The 18,635-nt window shown below is 39.3% G+C and overlaps 1 protein-coding gene and 1 pseudogene across 1 annotated transcript in view; one reads left to right on the top strand and one right to left on the bottom strand.

Moving 5' to 3' along the window:
• Positions 1–585: 585 nt before the first annotated feature.
• Positions 586–1,090, bottom strand: LOC105945036 (annotated as a pseudogene).
• Positions 1,091–5,088: 3,998 nt separating this feature from the next.
• Cd200r1 (CD200 receptor 1) overlaps positions 5,089–18,635 on the top strand; it is a 33,547-nt gene continuing 20,000 nt past the window's right edge. Inside the window, exon 1 of the mRNA XM_045147614.1 lies at positions 5,089–5,329. Within this exon, the coding sequence (XP_045003549.1) occupies positions 5,263–5,329 (67 nt within the window). The 5' untranslated portion in view covers positions 5,089–5,262. The remainder of the gene's footprint in view (positions 5,330–18,635) is intronic.

The raw sequence follows: 18,635 nt of genomic DNA, 5'->3' as shown, positions 1-18,635 counted from the left end.
TAAATAAAGCAATATTTACACAGTGCTTAGAACAGATCCCACATGTGAAATTAGGTTTTGGGAAGTATCATTTACTATGAACATGACCAGTGAGATCTAGAATTGATATATAGCAACAAATAAAATATGGTGGCTAGTGTCTGTGTTCTGTTTTGTGCTTGCTTGATTGATATTGCCAAAGTCTTGAAGACATATTCCTAAATTTTTCCATTTGTGTAGTCTGTAAGATTATATAAAAAAAAAAATCATTACCTTGGGGCTGGAGAGGTGGCTTAGTGGTTAAGGTGTTTGCCTGCAATGCCAAAGGATCCTGGTTCAAATCTCTTGGATCCACATAAACCAGATGCACAAGGGGGTGCACACATCTAGAGTTCCTTTGCAGTGGCTAGAGGCCCTAGCATGCCCATTCTGTCTCCCTTCTCTCTTTCTCTCTGCCTCTTTCTCTCTCAAATAAATAAAATACATTAAAAAATAATTAGCTCTTGTATAGCACACATTTTTCCTAATTTTCTAAGGCTAATTTTTTTTTTTTGAGTAAGTGAGGACTCCAAACTTTAATGAAGAAAAGCATTTTGACAATCTAGGTCTGATTCATTTAGGACATCTATTAAGCCATGAACTCATAGGGAATAGGCTCCAGCAGCTCCGGCTCTTTTCCATTAGTCCTCACAAAGTGCACCTCTCTGGGCGGAGCGGGCTGCCACTTCGGCTGCACCCAGGTTCCCTTCTCTTTGGCCTCCTACTTCTTCTGGTCATTTTCCTTCACCCGTTTCAGGAAGCTGTCTCGGCTCTTAGAGTGCTTAATATGCTCGATACACACATTAATTCTCTTGGCAAGAATCTTGCCCTTGACTTGCTTGTTCACAACAATGCCAACAGCATGCTGAGTGACACTGTAGACTCTTCCAGTCTTCCCATGGTAACATTTATGAGGCATTCCTTTTTGGACAGTACCCATTCCCTTGATGTCTACAATGTCACCCTCCTTGTAGATTCACATATCTGTGGCCAACGGAACAACTCCATGTTTTCTGAAAGGCCTGGAGAACATGTACCGGGTGCCTTTCCTCTTTCCCTTTGTGTTTGTCATCTTGGCAAATTACTGGAAGGTGGCGGCTCCGGCCGAAAGGCTTTCTTTTTTTTTTTTTTTTTTTTTTGAGGTAGGGTCTCACTCTAGCTCAGGCTGACCTGGAACGCACTATGTAGTCTCATGGTGGCTTTGGACTCATGGCGATCCTCCTACCTCTGCTTCCCAAGTGCTGGGATTTCAGGCTTGTGGCACCATGCCCAGCTCTTGTTTTGATTTTTCATTATAATTATTATTATTATTTTTGTTTTTTGAGGTAGGGTCTCACTCTAGTCCAGTCTGACCTGGAATTCACTGTGTAGTCTACACAGTGAATTCCAGGTCAGCCTTGAACTCCTGGTGATCCTCCTACCTCTGCCTCCTGAGTGCTGGGATTAAAGGTGTGCACCACCATACCCGGCTGTTTTATTTATTTATTTATTTATTTATTTATTTATTTATTTATTTATTTATTTGAGAGAGAGAGAGAGAGAGAGAATGGGCATGCCAGGGTCTCCAGCCACTGCAAATGAGCTCCAGACACATGCGCCACCTTGTGCATCTCTAAGGCTAATTTTTATATAGGTGACCTAGATCAGGTAGAAGTGAAAAAATTTCAGGACAAATAGCATAACAGTAGGATTAGAATTAGAAATATACATTTTGTGAGGTGATATTTTTTTCCCTACACTGTATTGACCTTGTTTATGTTGGGCCAGCATTCTACTACTGAATGGCATCTCCAGCCCCTGTGAGCCCCTTCCAAGCTCAATCAGTGCATGTAATGACGGGGCATGAAGGTTGACTGAGGATTTCAGATGACTCTTGAGAGCTTGGATTGGTGGACACTGCAGTGAGACAAACTGGGAAACAGAAAATGGATATGGATAGGAAGATAGTCACTAATTTTCTATTTCATTTTTCTCTTTCATGAGTGTGGTGTATGCATTTATGTCTGAAGTTGCAGCTGCCTTTTATGTGGGATTTGGAGATTAAAACAAATTATTTAATTTAATTAATTTATTTATTTGAGAGAGAGAGACAGATAAAAACAGAGAGAATGGGCACGCCAGGGCCTCTAGCCACTTGTGCCCTCCTTTGTGCATCTGGCTAACTTGGGTCCTGGGGCATGGAACCTGGGTCCTTGGGCTTTGCAGGCTGACGCCTTAACTGCTAAGCCCTCCCTCCAGCCCAACTCTGGAGATTTGAACCATGGCCGTCTCAGGCTCCCAGAAGCTTTCATGCTTGCTCAAGAAGCACCTTTAACCACTGAGGCATTTCTCTAGCCTCCCCACTCCCTTCCCTGCCTTCCTATCCTCCTCTTTCCCTCCCTGTCCTCCTCCTGCTCATCATCCTTCTTCTTCCTCTTCTTTCTTTTCTCTCTCTCTCTCTCTTTCTTTTTGTTAAATGTTCAAATTCTAAATAGGTATAAGTAAAAGAGTGTTGGAAGATGTGTAGTCAGTTGTCCTGATGTATTTCTGTTTGAGGACTACTTTTCTCTTCATCCTTTCTCATTCCTTGCTCTGTTTCCTGGGTCTATGTACCCCAAAGGCACACACAAGAGGAAGCTAAGGTTTTGAGATTTTTCAGAGAGATGCATTTACCATATACACTGACCCTTCTTTTATTATGTGGATTCTAATGGATCTTTGGTGGATGGTTATGCTACCACAAGCTTGTTTTCTTTATTATTTTTAACGCACATTGTGCATGGGTGTGTTTGGTGTACGTAAGTGCATGTGTCCGTGTGGTATAGATTGAACTCAACTGTACAAGGGAGGGGGTGGTGCCCTCACCTGTGGTGGCCAGAGGAGAACATCACGTGTTCTCTCCATCGTTTTTCCACCTGTTTGTACCCCAGTGATTCTCTGGTGTCTACTCCCCACGGTTACAGACATGCAGGGTCAAGCCCAGATGTCTATTTGGATCTTGAGGATTCACCATGGATCAGTTTCCCAGCTCTAAAATGCTTGCACAGAAAGTGCTCTCAACCACTGAGTCATGTGTCCAGCCCTGTGCTCTTTTTAAGGAGTGAAGGTGGGAATTGAGAGTTTGGAGGAAGAGGGGTTGGGGGGGTTGAGGATAGAAGAGGTAAGGGAGTGGACACTGAAAAACTGTCATCTTTCTGAATCTATTTTGTGCAGCTTCTTTGGTTTCTCTTACCCCTTGCCTGACTCTTGAGCTGATGGTTACAGACTGTGAGCTAATCTCAGGTGGCCTAACAAGAGTGAGTCAGTGAAAGTCCCCTGAAGCCTCTCACACCAGAGGACCTGAGTCAGGAAAACGCAGAGCTAGCAGAGACAAACTGTTTGACTCTCCACTCTCCCACCAGGGCTCTTTGAGATGTTAGGCAGGAAGCCCTCATGTGCTTTACTTTTGCTGGTGTCACCAAGAAAGTATTACCATAAATGGCCACCAAGGATCTTTGATGCATGAAATAAAGGCCCATGTTAATATGATGTAAAGTGGAGAAGACTTGATTAAAAAAAAATACCCAGGAGCCTTGGACCAGTACTGGGACAGTAGCTCCTTCTGTTGTCACTATCCATGGTCTAACAGCACTGAGAACCAGAAATGTCACTTAAATAACATTTCTTCCATTTATTTATTTTGGTGAGACCTGGTTTAACATCATACAGAAGACAAGATTGGTATTACCCACTCATTATAGCTCATGTCCTTAAGTCTTTCTTGCCCTTAAGAATATTATTTCATTGTCTGAATCAAGTTGATTCACGAGGAAAACTTGAGAAGGGGAAGGAAGAAGAAAAGAAATCTATCTATCTATCTATCTATCTATCTATCTATCTATCTATCTATCTAGTTTATGTTTGACAAGAGGGAAGGTGGAGTTGCTAACTTCAAAATAAGTGCATGTTATTGATTTTTTTTTTCTATTTTCAATATTTTCTTCCCCTTTTCTTCCTGGAAAGTTTTGCCCTAGGGTAGGAAATTCTTACCACAAAGAAGTACTCTTTTTTTATTTCTTTCTTCCTCTCAAATATAACATAATTTTAATGCATATTAACTAGCAACATTATGAAGAGGTTTTTTTTTTTTCTTGGTAAGTTAGAACCCCAGACATATGAAAGTAAAAGATAGGTATTTTTGGTTAAGATGATCAAAAGTCAATGGGAATAGCAATTAGAACTGAGTCCTGGCATAGAATAATACCAAATAAAAGCCATGCCCTAATTCCTAAAGCCTGTGAGAGTGACCTGGTATAGGAAAATGGACTTTGCAGATGAAATCTTTAGATGGAGAAATTATCCAAGATTTTCCGAGTAGCCTCAAAATAGTCATAGAAGATCTTACAAGGAGGCTGAGAGATCATGATCCCAGAAGTGCGTATGATTGTGGAGCAAAGGTCAGAATGATGTGACAACAAACCAAAACCTGGAATGTCTTCTAGGAGCTGCAAAAGTCAAGGAAAAGCCTCCTGTCCATGTACCTCAAATAAAAGTGCCTACGCCTCAATTTTAGCCCCGTTACAATGTCTTTCACACCTCTGACTTCCAGAACAGTGAGACATGAAATTTTGTTTTGTGAAGCCATCAATTTTGTGATGGTTAGAGTGGCAATGGAAAATGTGGGCAGGGGGCTAGATGTTTTCCTAGTACAGAATTTTCAAGGGGAAATACATTATACCTGATTTGAAGACTAAGGAGGACTGTATACCTTTTAAACCTTTATAATGCTTCTAGACCTTATGTGATTGGGAAATTAACAAGCATGGACCACAGTGAGCTTAAGTATCCTGATTTAATTATTTGCTTTTTTCTGTTTGTCCATTTAATGGAAGTTTAGACAAATCCATTTATCTTAGGCCGTTCAAAGCCTTACCACTGTACATTTTATCTGTGTGCAGCAGAAGTGAGAAGAGAACCAATGAGCTGAAAGATAACTGAGTCAATCTGCTTCCTTTGTCTTTGCCTCAGCGCTTTGTACAGGAAATCTCTTGCTGTGTCAAGTTCCAGTGAAAGAGTTTCTTCTCTTCCATATTAATCAGACTAAAACACAACGAGTGGAAAGAAAGGGCCTGGAGGAAAGACGTGCCCGCTGTTGATGGGCACAGGGCAACCCGAGCACACAGGTTTCCATCAGAGACCGGAGGGAGCCTGGTCATGCTGACCACTGCTCCCTCACCTGTGAGGAGGAAAGGTACCAAGTGAAGGGCAGAAAACCAGGAAAGAGACATGCTCTGCCCTTGGAGAACGTCTGATCCAGCGCTGTTCCTGATGTGGCTGCTCTTCTCTGTGCTTGGTGAGTGTGGGGTTTCTCTGGGAGAAGGGGTGCTGGGTGACCTGCTCTGAGCTGGGCAGGAGCGCTGCCTTTCTCCCCGGACCTTGCAAAGTCCTAGAGACAGTATGAATGCCCAGACTTCACCTACCACCTTTGCTTTTCACTTGGTCTCACTTATTTTATGCTGTGTGTTACTACAGTGCATGGACTTCTATAATATACCCCACTGCCACTTCATTAACGCCCCTTTTCCCCCTTGGGACAGACGGGATAAAATAAGCACATATGAGGAGTGAACAAACTCACATGGGTTATCTTTTTTTTTTTTCCTCCCCACCATAAAACAATTAAATAGCTACCATATCTCATCTAATCATAGTATAAGTTAGGAATGTTTGCTTCTTTCTGTCACTTTCCATGACTAAGTGCCTTTAAAATATGGTATGCAGAGCTGGGCGTGGTGGCGCACGCCTTCAATCCCAGCACTCGGGAGGCAGAGGTAGGAGGATCACCATGAGTTCGAGGCCACCCTGAGACTACATAGTTAATTCCAGGTCACCTTGGGTCAGAGTGAGACCCTACCTTGAAAAACCAAAATATATATATATATATATATATGTGTGTGTGTATGTGTGTGTGTGTGTGTATGGTATGCATACAGTTAAATGGTGGCATTTCTGTGATGTCTGTCTGTATTTGTCTTGGGGATGTGTGGGCTACAAGTGACACTTTCTGAATTGTCTGGGTTCTTGTTCGAGTTGAATAGATCTCAGGGTGCTGTGGGGGTGTCCTGGTTTCGCTGTACAGGTACGAGTGAATGTGGGAGGGGGTTCTCAGGTTTCACTTTTAGTCGTTGGAGCAGCTGCAAAGAAACATTTTTAGTTTTAAATTTTATAATTTTATGTTTTTCCTTCATCTGAATGACTTTGAAATCATTTGTGCCTATCATAGCAAAAAAAAAAATACAAAAAACAAACGCATCTCATGTTAGTCCAACTGGCATACATAAATTAAATATTGTCTATTACTGTGACTTTCTGCTGAGAGTTTTCACATGTTTTTCGCCTTTGATCTGTACAACAACTCAGTGAGGCAGACATGGCAAGATCTTTATTTTTACAGAGAAGGAAACTGAAGCTTAGAGAGGTAAAATGATTTGTCCAGGGTTAGGTAAGGCTAGTGTATGAGAGAACCACAGTCAGTTTTGATATATGTCAGCATGCATTGCAAAACATTTGAGAGGGCAGTTTTCCCTAATATTTTACCAAAATGCTTTCCACTAAATAGCACCACAACTCATGGCAGCACGAAAAAAGCTAAGCTAACCTTTAGTTATGAACTTAGTACGTTCATTAAAAAGAAACTTAAGTGATCCAAATGTTTAAATATCTGGGTTCTTGTAGAAAGTTCTAGAAACCTGCATGTGACTCAGCATGACAGGGAAAGCCAGGTAGGCAAGAGATTTTTATGTTAAATTGCATATTAATTTCATGGGTCTATGCACTTGATCTCATGTGAATATTAATTTCATGAAAAGAAAAAACAAGACAAAAACTTGAATGATAATTTTAAATCTGAATTTTAAATGTTGAAAGAGTGAGTTTTAAAAATATTTCTGAACACAAGTAAGAGATACTATATCTAATTTCTGAAGCCTGTGTTTTATATCATAAAATTATAAAGTGTATAGGAGGTAAAAAGTAAGTTACTTCCTGTGATGGTCTGGCATGGCAAGTTCACCAAGAAAACAACTTAGGAATAATGATCTGTTTTCCATACTGCTTTTGTCAGTACAGTCAAGCAGACGCAGGTCACTCTATACAAGGTACATTCATCAAGGAGCCTAGTGTTTGGTTTGCCCATTTACCTTTTGTTTACTTACTGTTAACATTCAACAATGTGGTGTTTGGTAGACAAGACCTAATAAGAAAACGCCTGTGGGCTGGAGAGATGGCTTAGCTGTTAAGGCGCTTGCCTGCAAAGCTAAAGGACTCAGGTTCAATTCCCCAGGACCCACATAAGCCAGAGGCACAAGGGGGCACACACATCTGGAGTTCATTTGCAGTGGCTGGAGGCCCTGGCACGCCCATTTTCTCTCGATCTACCTGCCTCTTTGTCTTTCTTTGTCACTCTCAAATAAATAAAATAAATTAATAATAAAAAAAGAAAATGCCCGGGGCGGGGGGGAAACTGACAAAATCTGAATGATCCAGCTCACATCTGATCCCCTGCCTCCACTTTTATACCCTATGCCATGTCTCTTTCTTCCCTTGGCCCTATTGCTGTCCAAGTTTTCTCATGTTCAAGCTCTATCTTCCTGTTCCAAATGAAATAACCCACCATCTATTAAGGCTACCAATTTCGCCAACATGAGTTGCTAAAAAGGAACCAACCCAACCCACTTCTTTGGTCTAATTTTTACACATTTTCATTATATTCCAGTAGAGGGCAGACAGTAACAAGAGGAGGAAGAAAAATCAAGACCTGTTTTGCAGTTGCAGTGAAGTTGCAAAAGATGGAGAAAGATATTAGAAGCAAACATGGGGAAGAAAGGATTTGCTCTCATTAATTTAGGTCTCATATTTCTTTTTTACTTTGTTCCAGTTGTAAATTTGCATAACATCCTAATTTGTAGGTACGTGTATTCTCCTCTAAACATCTGTGCTTCAGCAGTTTAACAAATAAATCAAAAAATCCATACTAAGACCTGTCTCTTCCTTCTCCTCATTTTCTTCCTCCTTCTTTTTCCCCTTTTCTTCTTCTCCTCCTCCTCTTTCTTCTCCTTCTCCTCTCTCTCTATTTCTGTCTCTCTCTCTCTCTCTCTCTGTATGTGTGTGTAAAAGTCCCTACGAGTTGCCAGCAATATAAATTAGGAAGACAAAGCTAAAATGAAACCACTGGGAAATAACTAAAATCATTTAATCGGGCTGAGGACATCTCCTCAGTGGTTGAAGGTGCTTGTTTGCAAAGCTTGCTGGCCTGGGTTTAATTCCCCAGTACCCAGGTTAAGCCAGATGTACGAAGTGGTGTATGCTTCTGGAGTTCATTTGCAGCGGTCACAGGGACCTGGAATGTTCTGCCCATGTTCTTTCTCTCTTCCGCTTTCTCTCTTTCAAATAAATATAAAATGTACTCAAAATGAATAAATTTAAAAATTATCCAGGAACCTAGTAAAAACCCGAGGAAAGGTAAAACTATGGGGTGTTGATCTTGTCATAGAGGAGTTGGGTCATGAGCTGGAATGACAGATGGTCAATAGGGAAAGGGAGAGATGGGGATTTGGAGGAAAGGATGTGTAAACAGAGCAAACACCAGGTGGTACAGGGAGAGAATGGGCTGTAGTTTGAGGGAACGGGGAGCATATCATATGATATTGGGAAATAAGGTTGCATTTCAAGGGCCCTTGATAGCTAAACAGAGAACCTGGGTATTGCACAGCAGCTAGCGAGGGCTATGTGTCAATTTGTGAAAAGTAAAATCATCTACAGCAATATTTTTGGAGAATAGTTTGGCAGAGGAAGAAGTCCACTTGCAATCTCAATGGACACACTCATCAGACACCATGGGAACTTCATCTGGAGCTAGAAGGGCCTTTGAGAGACATGCATTGATCAAAATGGTTAGTCCTTCATACTGCCAACTGGTCCAGTCATTAGACATGGGCTGCCCTGGGAAGGGTCTGTCTGTGAGCAGAGTAAATGAGCCAGCGCTTAAACATGTGGAGAACCGAAGGCTCTGCCCACAGGGCTTCCAGTAATAGGAGCGAAGTTCTTCAAGGGGATTCTGGGTAGCATGCAGTAGGTTTCCACCACATCTGTCATTTCCTTCTTGAATGCTTGAATGCTTCTTCCTGGTCTTATTTCCCTCTTGCCTGAATAATTTCTCTTACCACTTTTAGTAGGAAAAGTTTGCTGGTGAAGACTTTTCTTGTATATGAAAAATGCTTCACTTTCATTTCCTTTTTTTTTCTTTAATGAGAGAGAGAGAATTGGTGTGCCAGGGCCACCATCCACTGCAATCAAACTCCAGATACGTGCGCCACCACGTGCATATGTGTGACCTAGTGCACTTGCATCATCTTGTGTGTCCGGCTTACATGGGATCAAGAGAGTTGAACATGGGTCCTTAGGTTTCACACCTAAACCACTAAGCAATATCTCTAGCTTCATTTTCAAAGCATATATGGCCGCACATATTTAGAATTCTGGCTTGAGGTTGATTTTTTCTTTTGGATCCTTAAAATTTTTGTTTCATCAGCTCTAGTGAGAAGTCAGTAGGTCACTGTTTCCTTGAACTCCAGATGCCTGTGCTACCTTGTGCATCTGGCTTACGTGGGTCATAGGGAATTGAACCTGGGTCCTTAAGCACCTTAACTGCTAAGCCATCTCTCCAGCCCCAAACTGGATCTTACTGTAAACATTTACATTTTAATTCTAACTTTAAAGTATCAAAATCAGCCAAGCAACACAAAAGCTGCAGAGAAGCCAGAAGTTTGACTACAATACTGCTGTGATATTCAGAATTGCAGTTTGAGTAGAAAATGGGCACAGACACATTGCTGGGAAGGTGAGTGGGAAGAAAATTGAGACTGAGGGTCCAGCCCACTCATTCTAGAAGTTAGGCAGCAAAGAAAGGGGAAAGGGTCATAGCTAGAAGAGAAAGCAACATCAACTATTTTTTGTTGTTGTTTTCTGTCAACATCGGGAGAATACTGGTTATGTAGCAAGGGTATTATGTGAAAATTCAGTGACTAAGAAAAGTATATTTCTGATCTGTGTGTGTTCATATAGTTTTATTTAATGTGCTCAGTAATTTTTTTTTTCTCTTGAGTTTTCTCCTTAACTTCCATGAAATGCTGTTTTCTCCCCCAAACTTTATCCATTGCATACTATGAAGGTATCTGGTTATATGAACAATTCTGAGGTGTTGTTTGAAAAAAAATACTCTATGGTAAATATTGGTAGATTTCAAAGAAGTCTAGTTATTTTTTTTAAAAATTCTTTGTTTATTTTTATTTATTTATTTGATAGAGACAGACAGAGAAAGAGGGAGAAGGGGGGGGGAATGGGTGGATCTAGCTTATGTGGTTCCTGGGGAATCGAGCCTCGAACTGGGGTCCTTAGGCTTCGTAGACAAGCGCTTAACCACTAAGCCATCTAGTTATTTTTATTCTTCAAAGAAAGCATTCTATTCTTAATTGTCTCTTTCCTAGATATTCCCCAGGAATTGTTGCAAACCAGTTCATTTTAAGATGTTGCCAGACAGAATCTTCTATGGAGCCTAAAATTCCAGACATACTGTGGTTCTGTCTCAAGCCTCCTCAGGCTATTCCAGGGTCTAAGCAGCTGGAATTTCATGAACCTTTACAGCGGGTTCGAGAATGCTGTCTGGCATTGTTCTATATTCCCTGAGTTATCCTTGTTGCCCTCACACTTGCAGATGGTAGCTAATCTGTGGTCTACTTACCATGCGATATGGCCTCCACCATCTCAGTGGTAAGGCTTCTGAACACTGGGGCCTTGCTTCATTGATACTAGTCCAGAGCTCTCACTCTCGCCCAAGCTGACTTAGAATTCACTATGTCGTCTCAGGGTGGCCTTGAACTCACAGTGATCCTCCTACCTCTGCCTCCCAAATGCTGGCATCGAAGGCCTGTGCCACCACGCCCGGCTTCCTCTGTTCTTAAATACCTCCTCAGTCCTCCTTCATTCTTATAACTTCTACCTCTCCCTATCTACAGACACGCTGGGTCTCCCTCTATCCTTAAATGCCCCCCAGTCCTCACAGCTCTAGGTGTTACCCTGTCTCTCTCTCCCAGGTTTGACACAGTCCCCTTTTCCCCATGCTTCTAGGGCAGAATCCTTAAGACACTGTACTGGTGGATTCAGGCGTCTCTGCTCTTTAGGCTCCTTTTGCTCTAGTTTCCGCTCTTTTACCCAAGCTTCTCCCTTACAGATCTTAAAGGTCACCAGTGACATTTTCGTTACCAAATCATAAAACTTCTTGCTTTGGCTTTTTCCTCCACTTGGTTTGTGCCCCATCCTCCATGTTGTGAAATCCTCTTTCTCCCTGACTTCATGGCGCTGAGCTTGCATTCTTCCCTTCTTTTCTACTGCACTGCCCAGGACAGAGCCATGCCTTCCTGGTTACAGATGTTGTCTGGGCTTTGGGGTTGACCTTCTCTCTACTTTTCACACTACAGAGCAAGTTGGCAGCCTATGGGCTGGAGCTGCCTGGCTGGCTTGCAGACACTTTCAGTTGACTCATAGAATCCTTTTTAAAATTCAAATTAGCTGCCAGTTAATAAAATTAGAAGATGTTACTTACAATCCTAGTGTCTAGAGTTTCTGGGAGGATGAGGTCATATGATATCTATGAAGTACTTAGCACTGTGTTTACATTTAGAAATGGTTTAAAATAGTGATCACTGGGCTGGAGAGATGGCTTAGCGGTTAAGCATTTGCCTGTGAAGCCTAAGGACCCCGGTTTGAGGCTTGATTCCCCAGGACCCACGTTAGCCAGATGCACAAGGGGGAGCAGGCATCTGAAGTTCGGTGGCTGGAAGCCCTGGCACACCTATTCTCTCTCTCTCTTTGTCTGTTGCTCTCAAATAAATAAATAAGAATTAACAAAAATTTTAAAAAATAGTGATCATTATTTTGTACTTCAAAACTTTTTTTACATACATTATTTTACAAAATCTAATTGGTTCTTTACAGATTGACACTGGTTATTTTCAGGATTTTTGGGAAGTAAGAACAATGCCGGAGTTAAGACTTTGTTATATACATTTGCATATGTGAATCTGCATATATTCAACATTTCACTAAATATTTTCCCTTATGAGTACAGATACACATTTGTACAACATCCATGTTTTAGGCTAGGAAGCAGGTTTTTCTCCATTAAGTTTTGGACAATATGACAGTAAATGTCTCAAGCAAAAGGCATAGCAAGATGGTTTTTGTTAACAGTGTACCCCACCTCACTGAGACAGACAGTTCATATTCCTTTGGAAACTGGAATACAATTTATTATTCACCACCAGTCTTTTTTTCCCCTAACATTGAATCCATTATTTGAATCTTTATGTTTTAGAACTTGTTCCTTTTCTTAAATGGTTCTCATATTTTCATTTTATAAACCATCTTTTATTTTTTTATCAGTGTTGTATCTGAACAGCAGAACTGTAGTTACTAACTATATTTTTCAACAAATTGCTGAATCTTTTGCCCAAATATTCATTACTTTTGCTCACGTTTCTTTCTAGTGGATTTTCAGGTTTTTTTTTTTTCTAACTCGTTTGTATGCTTTTTATTGGCTTGTATCTTTGGAAGAAAAGTAGTTTCTTTTCATGATAAACATGGACATTTTCTCTTAGTGACATTATTTTATGATATTTTTGTCATACAGAAGTTTCAAATTCTAGAGCAAATATCTCATTTTTTTTTTCATTTTTTTTATTTTTCAAGGTAGGGTCTCACTCTAGCCCAGGTTGACCTGGGATTCACTATGGAGTCTCAGGGTGGCCTCGAACTCACAGCAATCCTCCTACCTCTGCCTCCTGAGTGCTGTGATCAAAGGTGTACACCACCAAGCCCAGCAGCAAATATCTCATTTTTTAAAACTGTGGTTTCAGTTTATATTAGGGCGTAGAAAACTTTTTTGTCATTTAGGTAAATTATTCCAATTTCCCTGGAACTTTTTTCCTGGTTTTAACAGTAAACCTTCTGTACCAAGAAGATCCCTTAGTTCCAGCCAGGCAAACTTTTATTCATCCCTATATCCTGTTCAAGATTAAAAGACCCAAATTACCTATGCCCCCTTTCACTATTTTTATTTTTGCTTGTTATATTTAAATCTTGGATTTATTTTATTTTTTTCTGAGAAGTGAGATTGGATTCTGACTTTATTTTTTTCATGTTGCTAGTTTGTTCTGATATCATTTATCAATAATATGAATAAACTTCCATCACTTTGGGTGTTTAAGTGATACTGGATACTAAGTTATCACATGTGTAGATGAAAATAACTGAGGTTTTGGAAACTTATGCAAGATTAGAGGGGTATTAAATGTTACTATATTTTCTAAATTTAATTTTGATGTCTTTTCTTTATTTGTCTTTGCTCAAACTTTGAGCTCCCAACCCAAATTTTATTTACTTAACACATAATTAGGTGTTGTTTGCTACTCAATTGATATCTTTAAAATAGAAACTCAGTTTCATAAAGTCTAAGAATATGAAACATATGCCATAAAATAATCAGTTGTTCCACTTAAGTTAAAATATTAAAAATGAAAGCACTGATTTTACTTTTTATATTTCTATATAATTATTTTAATTTTATTCCATAATAACATATATTTAAGGATACATGATCTACAGAAATGTTAAGAAATAATTGTATAACAAGAAGCTATGCAAGTTAGGGAACAGACAATTGCTTAACATACATATAAACATTAAAAGTTATATGAGAGAAAACATGTGGTTTTTGTCTTTCTGAGCTTAGATTGCCTCCAGCCACTATAATCAAATGCCAGATGCATGCACCCTCTTGTTCACACATGCAACCTTGCACACTGTATCACTATGCATCTGGCTTATGTGGGATCTGGAGAGTTGAACTTGGGTCCTTAAGCTTCACAGGCAAGTGCCTTAATTGATAAGCATCTTTCCAGCCACAAGGAACATTTTTTTAAACATCTGTTAGCCATTTGTGTTTCTTCTTTTGAGAATTATCTTCATTTCATTAGCTCATTCATTGATTGGCAGGGATTTTTTTGGTGTTTATTTTTTGTAGTTCTTTATATATTCTAGGTATTAATCTCCCATCAGAGGATTGGTTAGCAGAGACTTTCTCCATTTTGTAGGCTTTCTGTTTACTCTGCTGTTAGTTTCCTTTGCTCTGAAGAAATGTTTTAATTTTATGTTGATTTATTGATTATTGAGAGTATTTAGTGTGTTATTAGAGTTCTGTGCAGAAAGTTATTACCTACAACTTCCAGTGTATTGCCCATGTTTCCTCTAGTAGTTTCTGTATTTCTGGCTTTACATAAAGAGCTTTGATCTATATCTTTGTGCAGGGTAAGAGATGTGGATCTAACTTCATTCTTCTACAATCAGTTTTGCCAGCACTATCTGTTGACTAGGCTGTCATTTCCCCACATAGTATCTTTTTATGTCTTTGTCAAAAATTAGATACCTATAGTTGTATAGATGTTTTTAAGTCCTGTATAATATTCCACTTGTCTGTGTGCCAGTACCTGTTCATTTGTCACTATAGATCTATAGTATAAATATAGATCAGGAATTGTGATACCTCCAGCAGTGATTTTTTTTTTCTACTTAGGTTTGCTTTGGCTATGCATGGTCTTTTGTGTTGCTTCCATATGTATCATTGACTTGTTTTTCGCTGTTTAGAAGGAGAATGTCATTGGAACTTTAATGGTAATTGCACTGAATCTGTGGATTGCCTTTGGTAATACAGCCACTTTCATAAAGTTGATCCTGCCAACCCAGGATTTAAGATGAATGAAGGAGAAAATGTGAAGACAAGAGCCAAAATCTTTGTATTGTCTGATCTTACTGCTGACATCTCATCAATTGTGTTTTAGTCTATTAGCTATGAGTGACTTAGCAGGCCTGGTCCATACTCAAAAGAAGAGGATTTTCCAAAGATATATGAATGTTAGATAGGAACACTTGAGCTATTGCATAGCTCAGGACTGGGATGAGTAGTTCAAAGGACCTTTTCCACATTTTCCCTTTATTTTTACTATTTTATTTTTATTTTACTATGTAATTGGCTTATTTATGTGTAGTTCTTCCATTAGACTAAAAGCCCCTTGATGAATAGATTCTGAGTGTGTATAGCTACTAAAGTTGATTTGATGAATAGTAATAAAGCTTCCAGGTTCTCTCCATCAGTCCAAAAGCTTTAATGTACCTGGTAGGTAGTCATGGGGTGTCTTCTCTATGAACAATGCTGATGAGAAACTGATTATTATCTTAGAATAGTTTCTTAACAATATATATTAATAGTCTCCTCTACCTGGTAATTTATTTTAGTAATCTCCTTTACTTCTAAAATTTCTCATAAATTAATAATTACTCTTGTGTAGCTTTAGTAGAGAAAGAAATCACATAGGTTTCATATTCTAATTGTTGCTTTTTGACACTTAGAAATAACATAATTTGTAGAAAATTGTTCTTACTCTCAGTTATACCTTCAGGGGGTTACTACTTTTTAATTCTATATAAGAAATAAAATTATAATTAAGTCTCCTTTTCTCCCTAAGGTTAGAAGTTCCTGGATTTTTTTCCATCCCACTATCAATGACTCCCACTAGTCCCATATAATACTATGGAAACCTTTGTGTTAGAGCAAAAATATAATTAACTCTTTAGATGGCAATAGTTTTAGGATTTCTAGTGAAAGAGTTAATTTAATGTCACAATTAATACCACTCCCTCTACAACTCCATCTTCTCTTGGGAAATAACATTTTTCTGTTTAATTTACAATTACAGTCAGTAGGCTAGAAAATGGAGAGAAATACTCACTATCTAAAATGTTAAAGTTGCTGCGTTAGGATTTTTGTGAGCCAGATTTCTTTACTGCACTGGCTTCACAGTACAGTTGACTAAAAAAGCCATGCATGCAGTATCACTTACAAAGTTCTTAGTATAGCTAAATAAATTTTCTGCCAATGTCATTTGCATTTCTGGGGGCCTTGTAAGATTGGTAACATGAGTCAGTAAGTCGCTTTCATTTAAACAAAACCTTGAATCATTAGGAGTGATGTGTGCTTGATTACAGTGCATTGAATATCTTAGCAGTTTGCAATGTGCTTTGATATTTTACTTCTTTCTTGCTAAGCACATAAAACAGTAGTCCATGTTTTACAAGCTGGAAAACAGTGGCATAGCAATTTATTTAATTATCTAAAAACATTCAGAGGAAAAAGAAGGAACAAAGGAAGAAATAATACTCCTATCATATTTTCTGGCCATTAGAAATGGCTTAATGCTTAATACACAGAGATTCAGCTCTGAATGTGTTACAATAGCTTGGAAGAGTTATTAAAGTCTGAAAGAAAGAAGTTATGATGCTTGAGAGCTAGAACTACCAAATTTAGAAGAAATACTTTTATTTAGTTTTCCCTAATTCCAGTATATTTTAAGAAATTTCATTGTATGCTCATGTTATGTTAAATATCAATAAAAACAAGTTGTAAAGATCATAATAAGATGCATAAGAATTAACAATAAGAATTAACTTGAAGCCGGGCGTGGTGGCGCACGCCTTTAATCCCAGCACTCGGGAGGCAGAGGTAGGAGGATTGCCATGAGTTCAAGGTCACCCTGAGATGACAGAGTTAATTCCAGGTCAGCCTGGACCAGAGTGAGACCCTACCTCGAAAAACCAAAAAAAAAAAAAAAAAAAAAGAATTAACTTGACGAAGCTCATTATATATGTACTTTTTTTTTTTTTTTTTTTTTTTTGAGGTAGGATCTCACTGTAGTCCAGGCTGACCTGGAATTTACTATGTAGTCTCACAATGGCCTCCAACTCATGGTGATCCCCCTACCTCTGCCTCCCAAGTATGGGATTAAAGGTGTGCACCACCACACCCAACTTTCAGTAACTATATTGAAGCTCCATGTTTTATAAATAAATGTAGACAAGAATGTAAAAGTGAAGCTTTTTATACTTTTATCTTTTGTAGCTAAATCTTATAATGTCATTACTTCATTTTTTCAAAGTCTACAGTATTGCCCTGATGTAAATGTTTTAGCAACTTTTAAAGATATTAGCTTGAAGTTCATTTTTCAGACCTCTAAGCCTATAGTTTGCATTCCTCCAAAGGACCTGCAAATGAATAAAAGTTTAGGGAATCTTACATGTTTTTGTTTCTCATCCCCATGTCTAGGGAGATGACATGTGAATTTTAACAGCAGGATCAGCCTTTAAGAATACCATGACCTGTATTCCATTTTAGTAAACAACAGTCCCAGAATCTGAGGTTGTTCTTGGAAATGTTGGAATTTCAGAAATGAGCTGTTTTTTTTTTTTTTTTGAGTCTGCACATACAGTGCAGCGTTTTATGACAGATAAAAATTGTTCAATATCACGAGGAAGTCATGTGCTGCTGCTGAGAGCCCCTTTTTTTGTCAGTGGAAGAAGCCTGTGTGGAGCCTGGGTTTGCACAGTCATGCCTGTGCAGCATGTACCGTGTGGGTGGTATTTGCTTGTTCAGCCCTATGACAGTTTGGGAAAGGAAACGTCTGGTCTTTGAAGTTACTAAGAAGTTTCATCAAGTAGTAAAATTAAAAAAAAGAAAAAAAAACTTAACTGTTGATTTTGATGTAGATGGAAAAGTTTTTCCTTTTATCTGGTGAACCAATGAGTTCATTGGGGTTACTGACAGAGCAGGGTGAGGCGGACTTATAGGAACAATTGACGATTCAAATGCAGCTGCGCTACGCCAAGTCTCATCCGGCCCAGGATGGAACTGCTTCTACTCAAAGGCTCCGCTGCAGCACCAGAATTCCCACCTCAGCATAGGTGAGGATGCACTGAACTTCATCTCTGGGGCCCACTGCACAGCCTGCAGACAGCACCATCAGAGAGTCCTCAAGTTTTTTGTTTTTTTTTAAGTTTTATTTAAGCATGGCTTTTAGTGCCAAGTGTTTTCATATTTTGTTTCATGCTTATTTATGTGGGTGCACATTGTAATTTCATGTGTTTAAAAGCCTGATGTTTCTGCTACTACTTTAAATCACCCTTTCAACTTCATTGAAGTATAATTTAGTTAACTGCATATAATGCAAACTGCACTGTCTGCTGAGCATACCTGTAAGTCATTATCATGAACAAAGTAAAATAAACATTTGAGTCTTTTCAAAATATTCCTCTGTAGCCCATCCCTACCCATCTACAGGTTACGATCAGGATCTGGGTTCAAGACAAAGGGGAAAGCCAACGGGTGCAATAGTGGCCTGTCTGTCATGGTGGAAACCAATTGCCCTCTAATTGGACTGCAGGCCGGCTCCATGGGAGGGAATTTAAAAAAATAAAAAAGACAAAGTGGAAAGGATCACTATTTCTTGAACCTTGACTTTTGTTTAAATTCAGGAGGAACTGGCAGGGTCTGAGGATCCAGAACCCCAGGTAAAAAGTGAGAGGAGGTTGTAGGGTTATTGGGGAGAGGAGTGGATAATTGCACTGTGAGGTAGGAGGTTTTGCTTGATAGGGCTGAGGTGGGGGCACTGCAAAGAAGGTGCAATTCTCTTCTCTCTGCCCAGAGGTGATCTGTTGTC

The sequence above is a fragment of the Jaculus jaculus genome, chromosome 4, assembly GCF_020740685.1.
Source record: "Jaculus jaculus isolate mJacJac1 chromosome 4, mJacJac1.mat.Y.cur, whole genome shotgun sequence".
Lineage (NCBI taxonomy): Eukaryota > Metazoa > Chordata > Mammalia > Rodentia > Dipodidae > Jaculus > Jaculus jaculus.
Note: the sequence above shows the minus strand (reverse complement) of the source record. Positions and strands in the feature narration are given on the sequence as shown.